The sequence below is a fragment of the Cebus imitator genome, unplaced genomic scaffold, assembly GCF_001604975.1.
Source record: "Cebus imitator isolate Cc_AM_T3 unplaced genomic scaffold, Cebus_imitator-1.0 Scaffold415, whole genome shotgun sequence".
NCBI classification, from domain to species: domain Eukaryota; kingdom Metazoa; phylum Chordata; class Mammalia; order Primates; family Cebidae; genus Cebus; species Cebus imitator.
Window position 1 is genome coordinate 620707 of NW_016107730.1, and position 15304 is coordinate 636010.

The 15304-nt window shown below is 45.6% G+C and overlaps 1 protein-coding gene across 1 annotated transcript in view; it reads left to right on the forward strand.

Moving 5' to 3' along the window:
- The window catches only part of RETREG3 (reticulophagy regulator family member 3), a 29369-nt gene extending 16360 nt beyond the window's left edge, over positions 1 to 13009 (forward strand). Inside the window, exons 2-9 of the mRNA XM_017509394.2 lie at positions 2104 to 2210; positions 6134 to 6164; positions 7097 to 7223; positions 7855 to 7939; positions 8741 to 8878; positions 10465 to 10547; positions 11510 to 11642; positions 12054 to 13009. Of these exons, the coding sequence (XP_017364883.1) occupies positions 2104 to 2210; positions 6134 to 6164; positions 7097 to 7223; positions 7855 to 7939; positions 8741 to 8878; positions 10465 to 10547; positions 11510 to 11642; positions 12054 to 12511 (1162 nt within the window). The 3' untranslated portion in view covers positions 12512 to 13009. The remainder of the gene's footprint in view (positions 1 to 2103; positions 2211 to 6133; positions 6165 to 7096; positions 7224 to 7854; positions 7940 to 8740; positions 8879 to 10464; positions 10548 to 11509; positions 11643 to 12053) is intronic.
- Positions 13010 to 15304: the final 2295 nt, after the last annotated feature.

Sequence of the window (15304 nt, forward strand, 5' to 3'; positions counted from 1 at the left end):
GCAACCTCCGCCTCCTGGGTTCAGGCAATTCTCCTGCCTCAGCCTCCTGAGTAGCTGGGATTACAGGCACGCACCACCATGCCCAGCTAATTTTTTGTATTTTTAGTAGAGACGGGGTTTCACCATGTTGACCAGGATGGTCTCGATCTCTTGACCTTGTGATCCACCCGCCTCGGCCTCCCAAAGTGCTGGGATTACAGGCTTGAGCCACCGCGCCCGGCCCAGGCTGTTCTTGAACTCCTGACCTCAGGTGATCTGCCCACCTTGGCCTCCCAAAGTGCCGGAATTACAGGGTTCAGCCACCGCACCCAGCCTTTTTAGAATACTATGAAATGCTAACAATTTATATTCTGTTCTACTATATACATGATTTTCATATGGGCTCCAAGGTTTTTTTTTTTTTTTTTCTTTTTTTTTTTTGAGACAGGAATCTCAGTCTGTTACCCAGGCTGGTTGGTGTGCAGTGGTGCGATCTCCGCTCACTACAACGTCCTCCTCCCAGGCTAGTGATTCTCGTGCCTTAGCCCCCCAAGTAGTTGGGACCACAAGTGCACCACCATACCCAGCTCCTTTTTTGTATTTTTTTTGTAGAGATGGTGTTTTGCCATGTCACCCAGGCTGGTCTTGAACTCCTGAGCTCAAGGAATCTGCCCACCTCAGCCTCCCAGAGTGCTGGGATTATAGGCATGAGCCACTGCACCTGGTCAGGACTCCACAGTTCATGTTCACGTCGCATGTTAATTAGGGGGAAAAAGGAAAAAATGAAGACCCAGAGTATAGCATTTATGCTATCTGTACTAATCTGTGTTTCTGCATTTCCTCATTTAATATTAAACCAAAATGGATCTGAGAAAAAATCATAACTACCTTAATATCACACCTAAAATAAAAAAATTCCATAGTATCATTAAATATGATCTCAATGTCATATTTCCCAGATTGTTCAAAATTTTTTTATGGTTGATTCCTTCAAATCAGAACTAGCTTTTCCTTTACCTTATTGATGTGATGCCTTACATTTATTGATTTTTTTGTATGTTAAACTGCCCTTGCAGTCTTGGGATAAATCTCATTTGGTCTTGGTGTATAATGCTGCGGAATTTAACTTGGTAGTATTTTATTGAAAATTTTTACATTTATATTCATAAGGAATATTGGTCTATAGTTTTATAATTTACTTGGCTTTGGTATCAGGATAATGCTGTCCTCACAAAATCAATCAAGTGTTTCCTTTTTTTCATTTTTTGGAAGTTTGAGAAGCACTCGTGTTAATTCTGGAGAACTTGCTTTATATATTTATTTATTTATTTATTGAGACAAAGTCTCGCTCTATTGCCCAGACTGGAGTACAGTGGCATGATCTTGGGTCACTGCAACCTCCGCCTCCTGAGTTCAAGCAATTCTCATTCGTAGCCTCCCAGGTAGTTGGGATTACAGGTGCGCACCACCATGCCCAGCTAATTTTTGTATGTAGTAGAGACTGAGTTTCACCGTGTTGGCCAGGCTGGTCTCAAACTCCTTACCTCAAGTGATCTATCTGTCTGGGCCTCACAAAGTACTGGGATTACAGGCTTGAGCCACCACACCTGGCCAGACTTGCTTTTAGATACAGCTTTCATGCCAACTTTCCGTGTGACCTTAATCAAATACTTTTTCAGGCTCTGTTCCTTTATCTGTGAAAAAGATATGTGATTGAATTAAATGCTGTTGATTGCATCTCTATCAGTTTGTTGCCCTACACTACTAGGGTCTGATTTGACAGAAAGATGTTTGCTTTCATTATAACAACTTGTTATCAAGGATTAATTTCTCCCTGAAATTAAAAGAGGTACAGAATGGAAAGCTGAAGGAGCTTTAAGAGATTATGTAATTTAGTCCTCTGCCTTTACAGCAGCAAATTATTCTCTTTGCCCCCATAGGTAGGGTAGTTAAGGTCCAGAAGGTTTACATGATTTACCCAAGGTGTATAACTAGTTAAGTGTCAGAACAAAAAAAGCTAGACCTCAGGTCTGTTTACCACAGAGCCCGTAGTACACGTTTGGTCTCTTCTGAAATCAGCTTAACTAGATAAATGATCTTTCTTCTGTTTTTCTTCCTCTGTAGGTTCTTTGCCCTGACATCCCTTCGTCTTGTGTTTTTACTTGCATTTGGCTTGATGATCATTGTGTGTATTGATCAGTGGAAGAACAAAATCTGGCCTGAAATAAAAGGTGAGTTTGGTAACATTTACAACAATCTGAACTGGAGATGGCCTTGACTATAATTTATACCTTTAGTATTAGGGGTTTATGAGGAGGTATATGAAGCTGGGTTCTGCCTTTCCCATTGTTACTAAGCACAGAAAGTCTGTATCCACCACCTGAGATATTTTTCCCAAAACAGCCTGAGGAATAAGTAGTTCTCAAATTAAAAATAGTAATTATCATTACTGGACACTGCATCTTTATTGAGCCAGTACCAATTTACTTCTCAGGAATTTATTTTAAATTGCTCATTTGCAAAACACGAGGCTAGGCAATTGTGACTTATACAAAGTATCATGACATGTGATGTCTTTTTAAAAAGCTAATACATAAACAAATGAAAAATTAAGTGACAGTTATAGACCAGTACCACAGATGTCACAATGCAGTATATGATTAGTATGTTTGTCGTATACTTTGTCACTACCTTGAGAGTGGAACAAAGCAAAAGATTTGAACAGGTTGAGAAAAAAAAGTCTATTTCTAGAGAGGCCAGTGGTTTAATTAGTCTGAGGAACCAGAAGTTGTAAAGCATTTCCTGACATCAGAGAATTGATCATTTGGCCTGGATGAAGGTTCATTAAAGGGAGGGCTAGGAAATAAAACTGAAAGTATGTTGGGATTGGGTTTTTTGTTTCTTTGTTTCTTTCTTTTCTTTGCTTTTTTTTTTAAAGACGGGGTTTCACCATTTTGGTCAGGCTGGTCTTAAACTCCCGACCTCAGGTGATCCGCCCGCCTTGACCTCCAAAGTGCTTGGATTACAGGCGTGAGCCACCACGCCCGGCCACTGCTTTCTTTTTTTTTTTTGAGACAGAGTCATGCTCTGTCACCCAGGCTGGAGTGCAATGATACAATCATAGCTCACTGCAGCCTCAATCTACCAGGCTCAAGCAATTCTCCCACCTTAGCCATCTGAGTAGCTGGGACTATAGGCAGTTGCCACCATACCTGGCTAATTTTTGTATTTTTTGTATAGATGGGGTTTTGCTGTGTTGTCCAGGTAGGACTCAAGTGATCCATTTACCTCAGCCTCACAAAGTGCTGGATTGCAGGTGTGAGCCATCGCACCTGGCTGATTTTTTTATTTTTATTTTTTAACAGACTAGGTCTCACTGTGTTGTCCAGGCTTTGGAGTGCAGTGGCGTGATCATACCTCACTGCAACCTCAAACCCCTGGGCTCAGGTGATCCTCCCACCTCGGTCTCCCAGTTAGCTGGGACTATAGGTGCACACCCCCACACCCAACAAATGAAAAAAAATTTTTTGTTTGTTTGTTTTGAGGCAGAGTTTCGCTCTATTGCCCAGGATGGAGTGCAATGGCATGATCTTGGCTTGCTGCAACCTCCGCCTCCCAGGTTGAAATGATTCTCCCACCTTAGTCTCCTGAGTAGCTAGGACTACAGACGTGCACCACTACACCCGGCTAATTTTTTTGATATTTTTAGTAGAAATAGGGTTTCGCCATGTTGGCTAGGCTGGCCTTGAAGCCCTGACCTCAAGTGACCTGCCTGCCTTGGCCTCCCAAAGTGCTGGGATTATAGGCATTAGCCACTGTGCCCGGCCCATAGTAACAATTAATTTAGTAGCATTTTTGGGACTAGATGGAAGGAGAAAAAGTGGAAGAGGAAGACCTGTTAGAAGACTGTGCCAGTGTCTTTGTGAGAAGTAGAGAGGCCTCGGTGAGTACAAATGATGGATGGCTTGGAGAGCTGTGAAGAAGCAAGATACAGCAAGACATAAACAGTTGGGGCCAGGTGCGGTGGATCATGTCTGTGATCTGAGCACTTTGGGAGGCCCAGGCAGGAGGATTGCTTGAGCCCAGGAGTTGAGACCAGCCTGGGCAACATGGCAAAACCCTGTCTCTACCAAAAAAAATAAAAAAATTAGCCACACTTGGTGGTGTGTGCCTGTGAACCTCAGCTACTTGGGAGGCTGAGGTGGGAAGATCCCTTGAGCCCTGGAGGTTTAGGCTGCAGTGAGCCATGATCGCACCACTATACTCCAGCCTAGACAACAGGGCGAGACCCTGTCTCAAAAAATAATTATTATTATATATGTAGAAAAAAAGCCAAAATGGATGGGGGTTAAAAGCTAAGAGAGTGGCAAATGGCATTACAGTTAGCAGATAATAGGCAAAGGCAGATAGGAGAGCTGATTTGAAGGGATGAGAGTGAGGAAAACTGATGTAGGTTTTAGACATGTTAATTTTGAAGTGTTGGCAAGATATTCAGACTATACACGTTTTAAATACATGCCAATCATATTTTATGGAGACTTCAAGGAATCATGTAGTTCATCTGCCTATGTTATGGTTGGTGAATATCAAAAGACTTATTCATTCAGGTAGATCATGGGTTTCCCTATCTTTTTTTTTTTTTTTTTTGGTTACAGACAGGGTCTCAATATGTTTCCCAGGCTGGACTTGAACTCCTGGGCTTAAGTGATCCTCCTGCCTCAGTCCCTCAAGGAGGTAGAACTATAAGTGAGCATCACTACACCCAGCTCTGGGTCTCTTTTTAAAGAGAACAAGCAGGTGGGGTGTGATGGCTCACACCTGTAATCCCAGCACTTTGGGAGGCCAAGATGGGTGGATCACCTGAGGTCAGGAGTTCGAAACCAGCCTGGCCAACATGGTGAAAACCTGTCTCCCCTAAAAACAGAAAAATTAGCCGGCATGGTGGTGGGTGCCTGTAATCCCAGCTACTCAGGAGGCTGAGGCAGGAGAATCGCTTGAACCCTGGAGGTGGAAGTTGCATGTGAGCCAAGATCATGCCACTGCACTCCAGCCTGGGTGGCAGAGCAAGACTCTGTCTCAGATAGATAGATAGATAGATAGATAGATAGATAGATAGATAGATAGATAGATACTGTGTTTCAAATAGGTAGGTAGGTAGGTAGGTAGATATTCCACCTCAAATACATAGAAAGGAAAATAAATAGACAGATAGATAGATAGATAGACAGAATAAAGAGAATAGGCAGATTTTGGCTGGGTGCAGTGGCTCACACCTATAATCCCATCACTATGGGAGATGGAGGAGTTCGAGACCAGCCTGGCCAACATGGTGAAACCCCATCTCTACTAAAAATACAGAAATTAGCCAGGTGTGGTGGTGCATGCCTGTAGTCCTAGCTACTCAGGAGGCTGAGGCAGGAGAATCCCTTGAACTTGGGAGGTGGAAGTTGCAGTGAACCAAGATCATGCCACTGCACTCCAGCCTGGGCTACAGAGCAACACACTGTCTCAAAAAAAAAAAGCAGATTCTAGGGTTGGAGTTGTTACAATGTATAGCTAGTGCTCGACTTATGACCACGATTGGTTTTGACAGACCGGTCGTAACATGATTTGGTCGTAAGTTGAGTAGGCTATATGCACACGGTGATGGTAGTGCTGCCGGATGCTGGTCCGCACTGTCGGATGCCCAGCTGGGCAACGTTTGTGCTGCCAGATGCGGAGCAGTCGTGGCTAGCGATTGTGGTCGTAAAGTCGAATGGTCGTAAGTTGCATAGGTCGTAAGTCGATCAATATCTGTACCTTGTATAGATAGCCTGGCACAGATTGATGTATATGGGCATCCCAGACACACTTAAGGGGTGGGATGGACCATTTTTCTTATACACCTTGGCTTTCGGCTGAGGTCATTAAAAAGGGTCTCAAATAATCCATTTGGACCTTCCTTCCTTCCTCTCAAAAAATGAGTAGGCGTGATTATTCCCTTGTCTGCAGCTCCCTAACTCTGGCAGTATAACACGGTGTCTCCTTTTTTATTGGCTATTACTGTTTTCTTTTCCCCAGCCTATTAAAACTTGAGCTGTCAGACCAACAGCCTAACATTTTCATGTGTAGTTTTCCCTACCAACTAATGCTGGTGTTTGTTTTAATATTGTAGTGCCAAGACCCGACGCATTAGACAATGAGAGGTATGGAACACTAATTAAATCCCTTTTTGTTGCTCTGATTCATTCTCTTGTAATATTCTGGTTACATGTTGTTAACCCCATATTCTGGACACACAGCGTAAGCTAAGAACCTAGTCTGTTCCAAATGATCATTTTAACACATCCTGAAGTTCAGGCAGAAATATATTGAAATGGCCTGTGTCTCTGATCTTTACAAGAGAAGTTTCTGAAAAAGAAGCATTTCAGTGCCCCATAACCTGACATGCCAGGGAATCAGCTGCCTCATTCAGTCCCAGTGAGAAAACTTAAAGGCAGCGAACTTCATTTGTCTCCTGGCTTTTATACCAGGTCATTTAGTGTTTTCTGTGACCTCTTGCTATTTAAAGTTCCTGGTCAGAAAACACATTGGTTCCTGGCATCAGCAAGCCAAAGATTCCTCTTGTGTCTTATAGCTCCTGCTTTCATTCCTCCGTTCATCCACTCCATATGTTTGATCCAAGGAATTTTCTCTGCTATGGTTTATTTTTGTTTTGCTTTATTTATTTTCTCTCTAAGGGGTACATCCACATTTCCTCCCCCTTAGCAGCAGTGGTGTCAGTCAGACTGTGCTTACTTTTACCCCTGGATTGCAATCACAGGGAATTGCAGTGGTCTGAGTGCAAGAAGAAAATGTTTCTAAGCGCAAAGGGCCTTGGAGCTGGGGCAGGTTTACACACGTGGATTGGGCTGCTTGCTCATAGGGTGGAGTTGTCAGAACAAGTTTGTCCTCCTCAAACCTAAATTCAGGTTTCAACCTGGTGAGCCAAGAAGAAAGTCATGCTTCACCTCCATAGCACTTGGGTCTAGTCACTCCCTAAACCCCATTTAAACCCAGAAGCACTGGCTACCTGCACAGCAAGATGGGGGGACCCTCAACACCCTCCTTTCACAGCTCCCCCTTCTCTCTCCCATAGCTGGGGCTTTGTGCACCCTCGGTTGCTCAGCGTGCCCGAGCTCTGCCACCATGTAGCTGAAGTCTGGGTTAGTGGGACCATTTTCATAAGGAATGTTTTGCTTTTCAAAAAGCAAAATCCAGGCAAGGTAAGACTCTTCCCTTTTTCACTTTCATCTCTGGCCTCTCAGTTCAGTTCATGCTAAACTGAAACAGCTCCTTTACTACTTCTTTTCATTCAGGAAAGTAAAGACTATGATGTTTACAGAGACAGAAGGAAGTTGTAGGAAGGGCCTTCTGACCAGCCATTAGGACTAAGACAAGAGCTTGGCAACTGCTCATTTGATGTGCTTGCCACTTAGATGAGGCCATTTTCTTACCCCAAGATGGGAGAGAAAGCTTTCTTGTGTGCATTCTGTGTCATATTAAATATGTGGTAGGTGGTTGTGTTTTTGGGTTTTGTGTGTGTGTTTCTGTTGAGTTAAAAAACCCACCACCAGCACTTGCTTTCAGAGAGAATTTTTGGCTAAGTCCTATTCAAACCAATTTCTTAGCATGCAAGGTGCAGCCCTACGGGGCTAGCCATATAAAAGGAGTTTGAATAGAAGGGGACATGCTCCTTTTCTTCCCAAACAGAATCACCATTGGATGCAACAGTGGCTATACGTCCATGCTTGACATACAAAGAGTCTTTTGATCATATCTCTACTCTAACCCTCCACACCCACCCCAGTCCCCTGCCATGTGGCAGAAACTTAATACTCTTTCTTGATTCCCCAGTTCTGCTTGCTGAGCTGTGGGATACTGACCTTTCTGGCTGTCTTGGGCCGCTACATCCCTGGGCTTCTGCTGTCCTACTTGATGCGTAAGTATGGTATATACCTCCCCCTACGAACTGTACCCTGCTCATAGCTTTCCAACTATGGCTAACTGTAGGTCTGGGAAGAGGACTTTTATATTTCATTTCTCCAGAATATGACCTTTTCATATTTTCATGACCTGTTTAGTGTCAGAAAATATCCTTCTTACCTTTAGCAGTCTCTCCACATACAAAGTTCATTTCTTACCAACTCAGAAATTGATGAGTGTCCACTAACATATATTGTATTATTACCAACTATAAAGGACTGCCTGTCCCTGTTGAAGGAGAGAATTTTTAGAGTCAGAGTCCTGTCAGCAGAACATAACTCTTAGGGTTCTCTACTAGGTTCTATTTATGCCAGAGTACTTTTTTCCTACTTGGAGCATAGTTTTGTAAATAGTTACTTCTTGTTGGCATGTACTCAGCTTGCTTGGGGTGGTAAGAACTGAGTACTTGACAGCTGTGGCCTTTGTATGTCAAAATTTCCCGTGATGTGTTGTGTAGTTTTTAGGAATGGTTACCGTTTATGTCTCAGTGACACCTATTGCCAGATTCTGCCTTGGCCTGTCAGCAGCATACTGTGCTGTGCACAGCCCTGCAGTAGGCTCTGTAGGTGGCTACAGAAGTCCCTGCCCTCAAAAACTCTCTCGTGTAGGGGAGACTGGTTAAGATGACCGGCAGACGTGGGCAGATCTGTTCTACACTTTTTGTCCAAGCCCTAAGTACCAATAGCATCAGGACAGTTGGGAATGGTTTTTGGAGCCCCATCTCCATTTCGTCACTGTTTCCCATTCCTCCTCACAGTTGTCACTGTCATGATGTGGCCCCTTACCGTGTACCACCGACTGTGGGATCGAGCATATGTGCGGCTGAAGCCAGCTCTGCAGCGGCTGGACTTCAGCGTCCGTGGCTACATGATGTCTAAGCAGAGAGAGAGACAATGTAAGTGTCATGGTGTCATTCCTTCCACTTAGGCAATTTGGGGACAATGAGAAGCCCATAGATCTGACATACTGGGTGGGTCCTCAGAAGTGGAAGTGGGGGGTAGTTGGTGGGGGTGAGGATTGTTTGGTAGGTAAAAGTGATATTTTGTTCTAGGGAAACCTGTGCAGGCTTGCCAGTTTTTATCATTTAGAATCCTAGACTCTCCTGTTTTAAACAAATCTGATAAAAACTCTTTCAAGTTGAATAAAAGCTAAACAGTGAAGATAAAATTCCTAGTATTTGTACCTTTTTTTTTTTTTTTTTTTTTTTTTAATATAGTTTTTTTTTTTTTTTTTTTTTTTTTTTTAAAGACAGAGTCTCATTCTGTTGCCCAGGCTGGAGTGCAGTGGCACGATCATGGCTCACTGCAGCCTCGACCTCCCAGGCTCAAGTGATCTTTCTACTTCAGCCCTGCCAAACCCTTCAGTAGCTGGGACTATAGGCACATGTCACCACATCTGGTTGATTTTTAAATTTTTTGTAGAGATGGGGTCTCACTGTGTGGCCCGGGCTGATCTTGAACTCCTGGGCTCAAGTAATCCTCCTGCCTTGGCGTCCCAAAGTGTTGGGATTACAGATATGAGCCACTGTGCTCAGCCCATAGCAGATCCTTTCAACTTCTAAGCCTGGGACTTTTCACTACTGAAAACTGCCTCCCAAAGGTGATTTGAAGCTGCTACCTCAGAGGTTGTAAGTGTACTAGCCTGAGCTCCATCCAACACATTAATGATGGTAGTACAGACTTTTGCCTCTCTTGTGTGGTCTACTCAGGTTTTGTGTTTTATGGAGGCCTGGCTTTCAAAGAGCCCTGCACTTGGTCAGCAAGGCCCAAGTCCCCTGGGGCAGCCAGTTGAATAATATCAGTCCTCAAAAGTCTGATGTTATCAAGGTGTGCATCTCCTTTTGTCCTCTCTGATTGTGTCCACTTAACACCTTGACATCAGGTCTGCCTTTAGCCATCCTGAGAGTTGTTGACAAAGTCTGGTATTTGTCATCGGACTAAAATAGAAATGTGTAGGGCCAGGCTGGGTGTGGTGGCTCATGCCTATAATCCCAGCACTTTGGGAGGCTGACGCGGGCGGATCACCTGAGGTTAAGAGTTCAAGACCAGCCCAACCAATAGATGAAACCCCATCTCTACAAAAAATACAAAAATCAGCTGGGCACAGTGGCATGTGCCTGTAATCTCAGCTACTTGGGAAGCTGAGACAGAAGAATCACTTGAACCCAGGAGGTGAAGGTTGCAGTGAGCCGAGATCGTACCATTACACTCCAGCCTGAGTAACAAGGGCAAAACTCCATCTCAAAAAAAAAAAAAATATGTTGGGTATGGTGGAGAAAAGGATGTTGGAAGCTGAGATATTTTCTCCTGTGTTATCAACTCACCTTGCCATTTAGGCTTAGCAGCTCAGCCTATATTATGTAGGCTTAGAACCAGATTCAGAGAGGCTCTTTGTTTTTTGTTCTGATTTTATGCCTTTAAAGTCTAATGTGTTTTTTACGCTGGTGGGAAGGTAACAAGGCTTTGTGCTCTTCCCACACAGTACGCCGCAGAGCTCTACACCCAGAACGAGCCATGGACAACCACAGTGACAGCGAAGAGGAGCTTGCTGCCTTCTGTCCTCAGGTATCTTGAGTGTGGGAGCCGCTTCACTGTCCAGTTTTCTTTAGCTCACTTTTAACCATCTGATAGCTCACATTTAGGCCATAACCAGGTTTGAAACCTTAGACTCCCCTTGTTTCCAAAACCAGTAACAAGGAGAGATGTAGACTTTGTTCCTAGATCTCAATTTTTTTTTTTAATCATATCATTCCTCTAGTCAACCTAGATCTCAATTAGAGCCTGATGCCCAGCAAACACTCATCCGTGTCTCTTTTTACCCTACCATTATGGAGGAACTTCTGGAGCTGGTATGATCATCTTTTAAACAGCCCAGTTCACCCTTAGGTCTGTGCAGTGTGTGTATCCTCCTATCCACTTCGAAAAGTTATCTCTGGATCAATTATTTGCCTAAAAGTAAGTGGGTAATAGACTTCCCCAAGACTGTTTTTTTTTCCCTGTGCTTAAGAAGTTATGAATGGGGCCGGGCGCGGTGGCTCAAGCCTGTAATCCCAGCACTTTAGGAGGCCGAGGCGGGTGGATCACGAGGTCAAGAGATCGAGACCATCCTGGTCAACATGGTGAAACCCCGTCTCTACTAAAAATACAAAAAATTAGCTGGGCATGGTGGCGCATGCCTATAGTCCCAGCTACTCAGGAGGCTGAGGCAGGAGAATTGCTTGAACCCAGGAGGCAGAGGTTGCGGTGAGCCGAGATCGCGCCATTGCACTCCAGCCTGGGTAACAAGAGCAAAACTCCGTCTCCCAAAAAAAAAAAAAAAAAAAAAGAGAAGTTATGAATGAATGTTTTATTTGGGAGAGCAGCCTAAAAGGGGTGAAGATTTTGACTGAAGTTGCCATCTATCCCCGGTTACCTTGATGGCCTTTGGATAACCTTTAATGCTAGCTGATTAGTAAAGCTGTACCTGGGGACTACACCTGGTTCCTGATGGCATTATCTCAGGTTTGTTGGTCTTTTCTTTTCCTAAGCTGGATGATTCTACTGTTGCCAGGGAATTGGCCATCACAGACTCTGAGCACTCAGACGCTGAAGTCTCCTGTACAGACAATGGCACATTCAATCTTTCAAGGGGCCAAACACCTCTAACAGAAGGCTCTGAAGGTGAGGGGAGCTTTGACCTCAGTTGATAATGGCTCTGACTGTTGCCTCTTAGCTTCCCCGAACAGAGGGGATACTGTTGCCCCCTCCTCTCCTGTTTTCTGTGCTGTGGATCAGGTGGCAGAGTAGCCTGAGGGCTGTGGCGACAGCCAGGATGGCACTGCTGCCCTTCTTGAAGCTTTAGTTCCTTAGTGGCCTCAGGCTCTAGCCTCACAGGGGACATATAGGAAGAGAGGGGGAATTGTGTGGCCAGTAGAGATCACAGCCATCTATAAGTGGAGGGGAAAGTGAAACTAGTCTCATGGGTTTATTTCACCCTGAGAAAGCCAGGGTGGGAAAAATCTGGTCATATGGGGCTGGGGCACAGGAGGGCCAGGTAGGTGCCATGACTCAGACACCTCTGTATTCTACCAGAACTAGATGGTCACAGTGATCCAGAGGAATCCTTTGCCAGAGATCTTCCAGACTTCCCTTCCATTAATGTGGATCCTGCTGGCCTGGATGACGAGGATGACACTAGCATTGGCATGCCCAGCATGATGTACCGTTCCCTGCCAGGGGCTGAGGAGCCCCAGGCCCCACCTGCCAGCCAGGATGAAGCTGCACTGCCGGAGCTCCTGCTTGGTGCTCTGCCTGTAGGATCCAACCTCACCAGCAACCTTGCCAACCTGGTCTCCCAGGGTATGATTCAGCTGGCCTTGTCGGGGGCCTCCCAACCAGGCCCTTCTGGCGCACCTGCCCAGAGAGCAACGAGAGGCTTCCTCCGGTCCCCCAGTTCAGACCTGGACACTGATGCAGAGGGGGATGACTTTGAACTTCTGGACCAGTCAGAGCTGAACCAGCTGGACCCTGCCAGTTCAAGGAGCCACTGAGGCAGAGACTCCCTTTGGGAGTCACTGTGGTTTAAGTTTTTTTTTTCCCCATCTCACTTAAGGTGATGGGGCAAGGGAAGAAATCAACCTCCCCTCCCCTGAATTATATTTGTATGCTGGGTGGCCTGGCTGATGCTCAGAAGCCTGCTTAGAGAGGACACTCACTCCCCTCCCACCAGCTCAATGCCCATTTCTGAGCAGTCACTGAGTGAGGGTGTGCTCCCCCAAGGGAGGCTTCTCTCCATCAGGATGGTACTTTGGGGAACAAAGTAGTCAGGGATATTGGTTCCCCTTTGAGGAGGTGCTGCTCTTTGCTTTTAGGTATGAGTGCTCAGGGGCCCTCACTGAAGAGCCCATGCCTGCCTTCCTCCCTTCATCGCCTCCCTAGAGCCCCCAAAGTCAGGTAGCAGCTGGAGTAGTTACATTGTCATCATCTTACTTTTTTTTTTTTTTTTTTTTTTGAGACAGTTTCACTCTGTCACCCAGGCTAGAGTGCAGTGGCGTCATCTTGGTTCACTGCAACCTCTGCCTCCCAGGTTCGAGAGGCTCTCCTGCCTCAGCATACTGAGTAGTAGGATTATAGGTGCCCGCAACTATGCCCAGCTAATTATTTTTTTGGTATTTTTAGTAGAAATGGGGTTTCACTGTGTTGGCCAAGCTCATCTCAAACTCCTGACCTCAGGTGATCCGCCTGCCTTGGCCTCCCACAGTGCCGAGATTAGTCATTCTTTTGTTAAACAAGGATTTGATTTTTTCTTTTTGAGACAGAGTCTCGCTCTGTTGCCCAGGCTGGAGTATAGTGGGGCAGTCTCAGCTCACTGCAACCTCCGCCTCCTGGCTCAAGCAATTCTCCTGCCTCAGCCTCCTGAGTAGCTGAGATTACAGGCATGTGCCACCATATGCGGCTAATTTTTTTGTATTTTTAGTAGAGACGGGATTTCACCATGTTGGCCAGGCTGGTCTCGAACTCCTGACCTCAAATGATCCACCCGCCTCAGCCTCCCAAGTGTTGGGATTACAGGCATGAGCCACTGTGCCCAGTGTGATTTTTTGTTTTTTGTTTTTTTTTGAGATGGAGTCTTGCTCTGTTGCCAGGCAGGAGTACAGTGGCACGATCTCGGCTCACTGCAACCTCCGTCTCCCGGGTTCAAGCAGTTCCTCTGTGTCAGCCTCCTGGGACTACAGGCGTGCACACCTGGCTAACTTTTTGTATTTTAGTAGAGATGGGTTTCACCATGGCCAGGGTGGTCTCGATCTCCTGAATTCGTGATCCGCCCGCCTCAGCCTCCCAAAGTGCAGGGATTACAGGCGTGAGCCACTGTGCCCAGGCTTTTTTTTTCTTTTTTAAGCAAATTTATCCTTTAGTTTTGTAGAACAGGCCTGCTCCCTCTCCTCTAGCCCATCCTCATTTCTTGAGGCCTGAACCCCAGTGCTCCAAAATATTGCTTGTGAAATTTAAGAAATGTGAGTATGATGAGGGGATGGGCCTCTTCTACATTACCTTGGCTCCTGGGGGATCAGCTGGCTGGGAAGATTAGTAAGCACCTCTGTATTTTGAGGTCTCAGTCTTCTGGAGCTGTGTGGTTTCTGCCAACCCCTGGGTCCATTTGGCCATCAGCCTAAGCAGTGAGCAAAGCAATACCATACTCATTTTTATGTTCCTGTTCCTTCCCCTGCTCCTCCTTTGGAGAAGCAATAATTCATGGGGGATGATAAGGTAGCACTTTACAAATGGCTCCATGGCATTCATCCCAGGAGCCACAAGCTGGTCTTGCACCATCTGTTCTTACTCTCTGTTCAGCTCCTTTACAGCTTTTATTTTCAACTACTTTCCCACTTGGTGGGGACTCCTTTAAGGATGAGCCGATAGTAAGAATGTGGCTGTAATCAGTAGAGACCCCTCTGAGGGGTATCTGTTCTGCAGCCCCTAGTAAAATCATGTGAGACAAAAACCTAAACATGGTAATTGGTTCTAAACCTGTGCCAGTCTATAGCCTCTGCCTCCCCAATCAGAGCTCAAGCCAAACTCTTCTGTCCTCTTTCCTTCTGCATTAACCCTTTGCTGATCCTCAGGGGCCACTCCCCCAACACCCCTGTACTTGGGTGAGGGATGTTGGACAGAGCCTGTTTTCATGTACTGCAGGTGGGGGTGTGCTGACATGTTTGCTCTTGGTTGATGGAGAAGGTACAGAGGCCAGGGAGTGAAAATGGTTAACAGTGAGAAGGGGGAAAGAGTTAGGTGTCTCATAGTCAGTCACAGTGGGTTGGTCATGGGTTATGGCATCTCCCCACTTCAGGGTTCTCAAACAGACTTTGGAGGCCTCTCTTCTCAAGTTCAGATGTCTTACAGGTGAGCTCTGATGTGGAAAGACAGAGGTGTGGGGAAGGAGGGGGATTTTGCGAGTTTGCATGAGTGTGTGCTTCAGGCCCTGGGAGCTGGAAAGAGGGAGGGAAGGGAGGAGAGCAAAATCTTCAGAAGGTGTTTCCTGTACCCGGGTGATCCTGCTCTGAATCTCCATAGTCCTCCACTGTGAACTGAGGAGGGGAGGGGTGTGTTGGGGAATAAATCTTGTATGAGAACAATCTTGAAGATTCTGATGTTGAATGGTGTCCTATCCTTGATAGGTCGTCTCTTGTAAATCTGAGTTTTGGTTAATTTGAAGTGATAGCCTTAACAGAGGAAGCCCAGGTATGAGGGACCCACCAGCCCACCCCTATTTTTCCTTTGTGATGGCCAGAATATCACCATAGTATGAGGCTACTTTTCTTCCTGTGAGAGCCCCACCCTCAGCG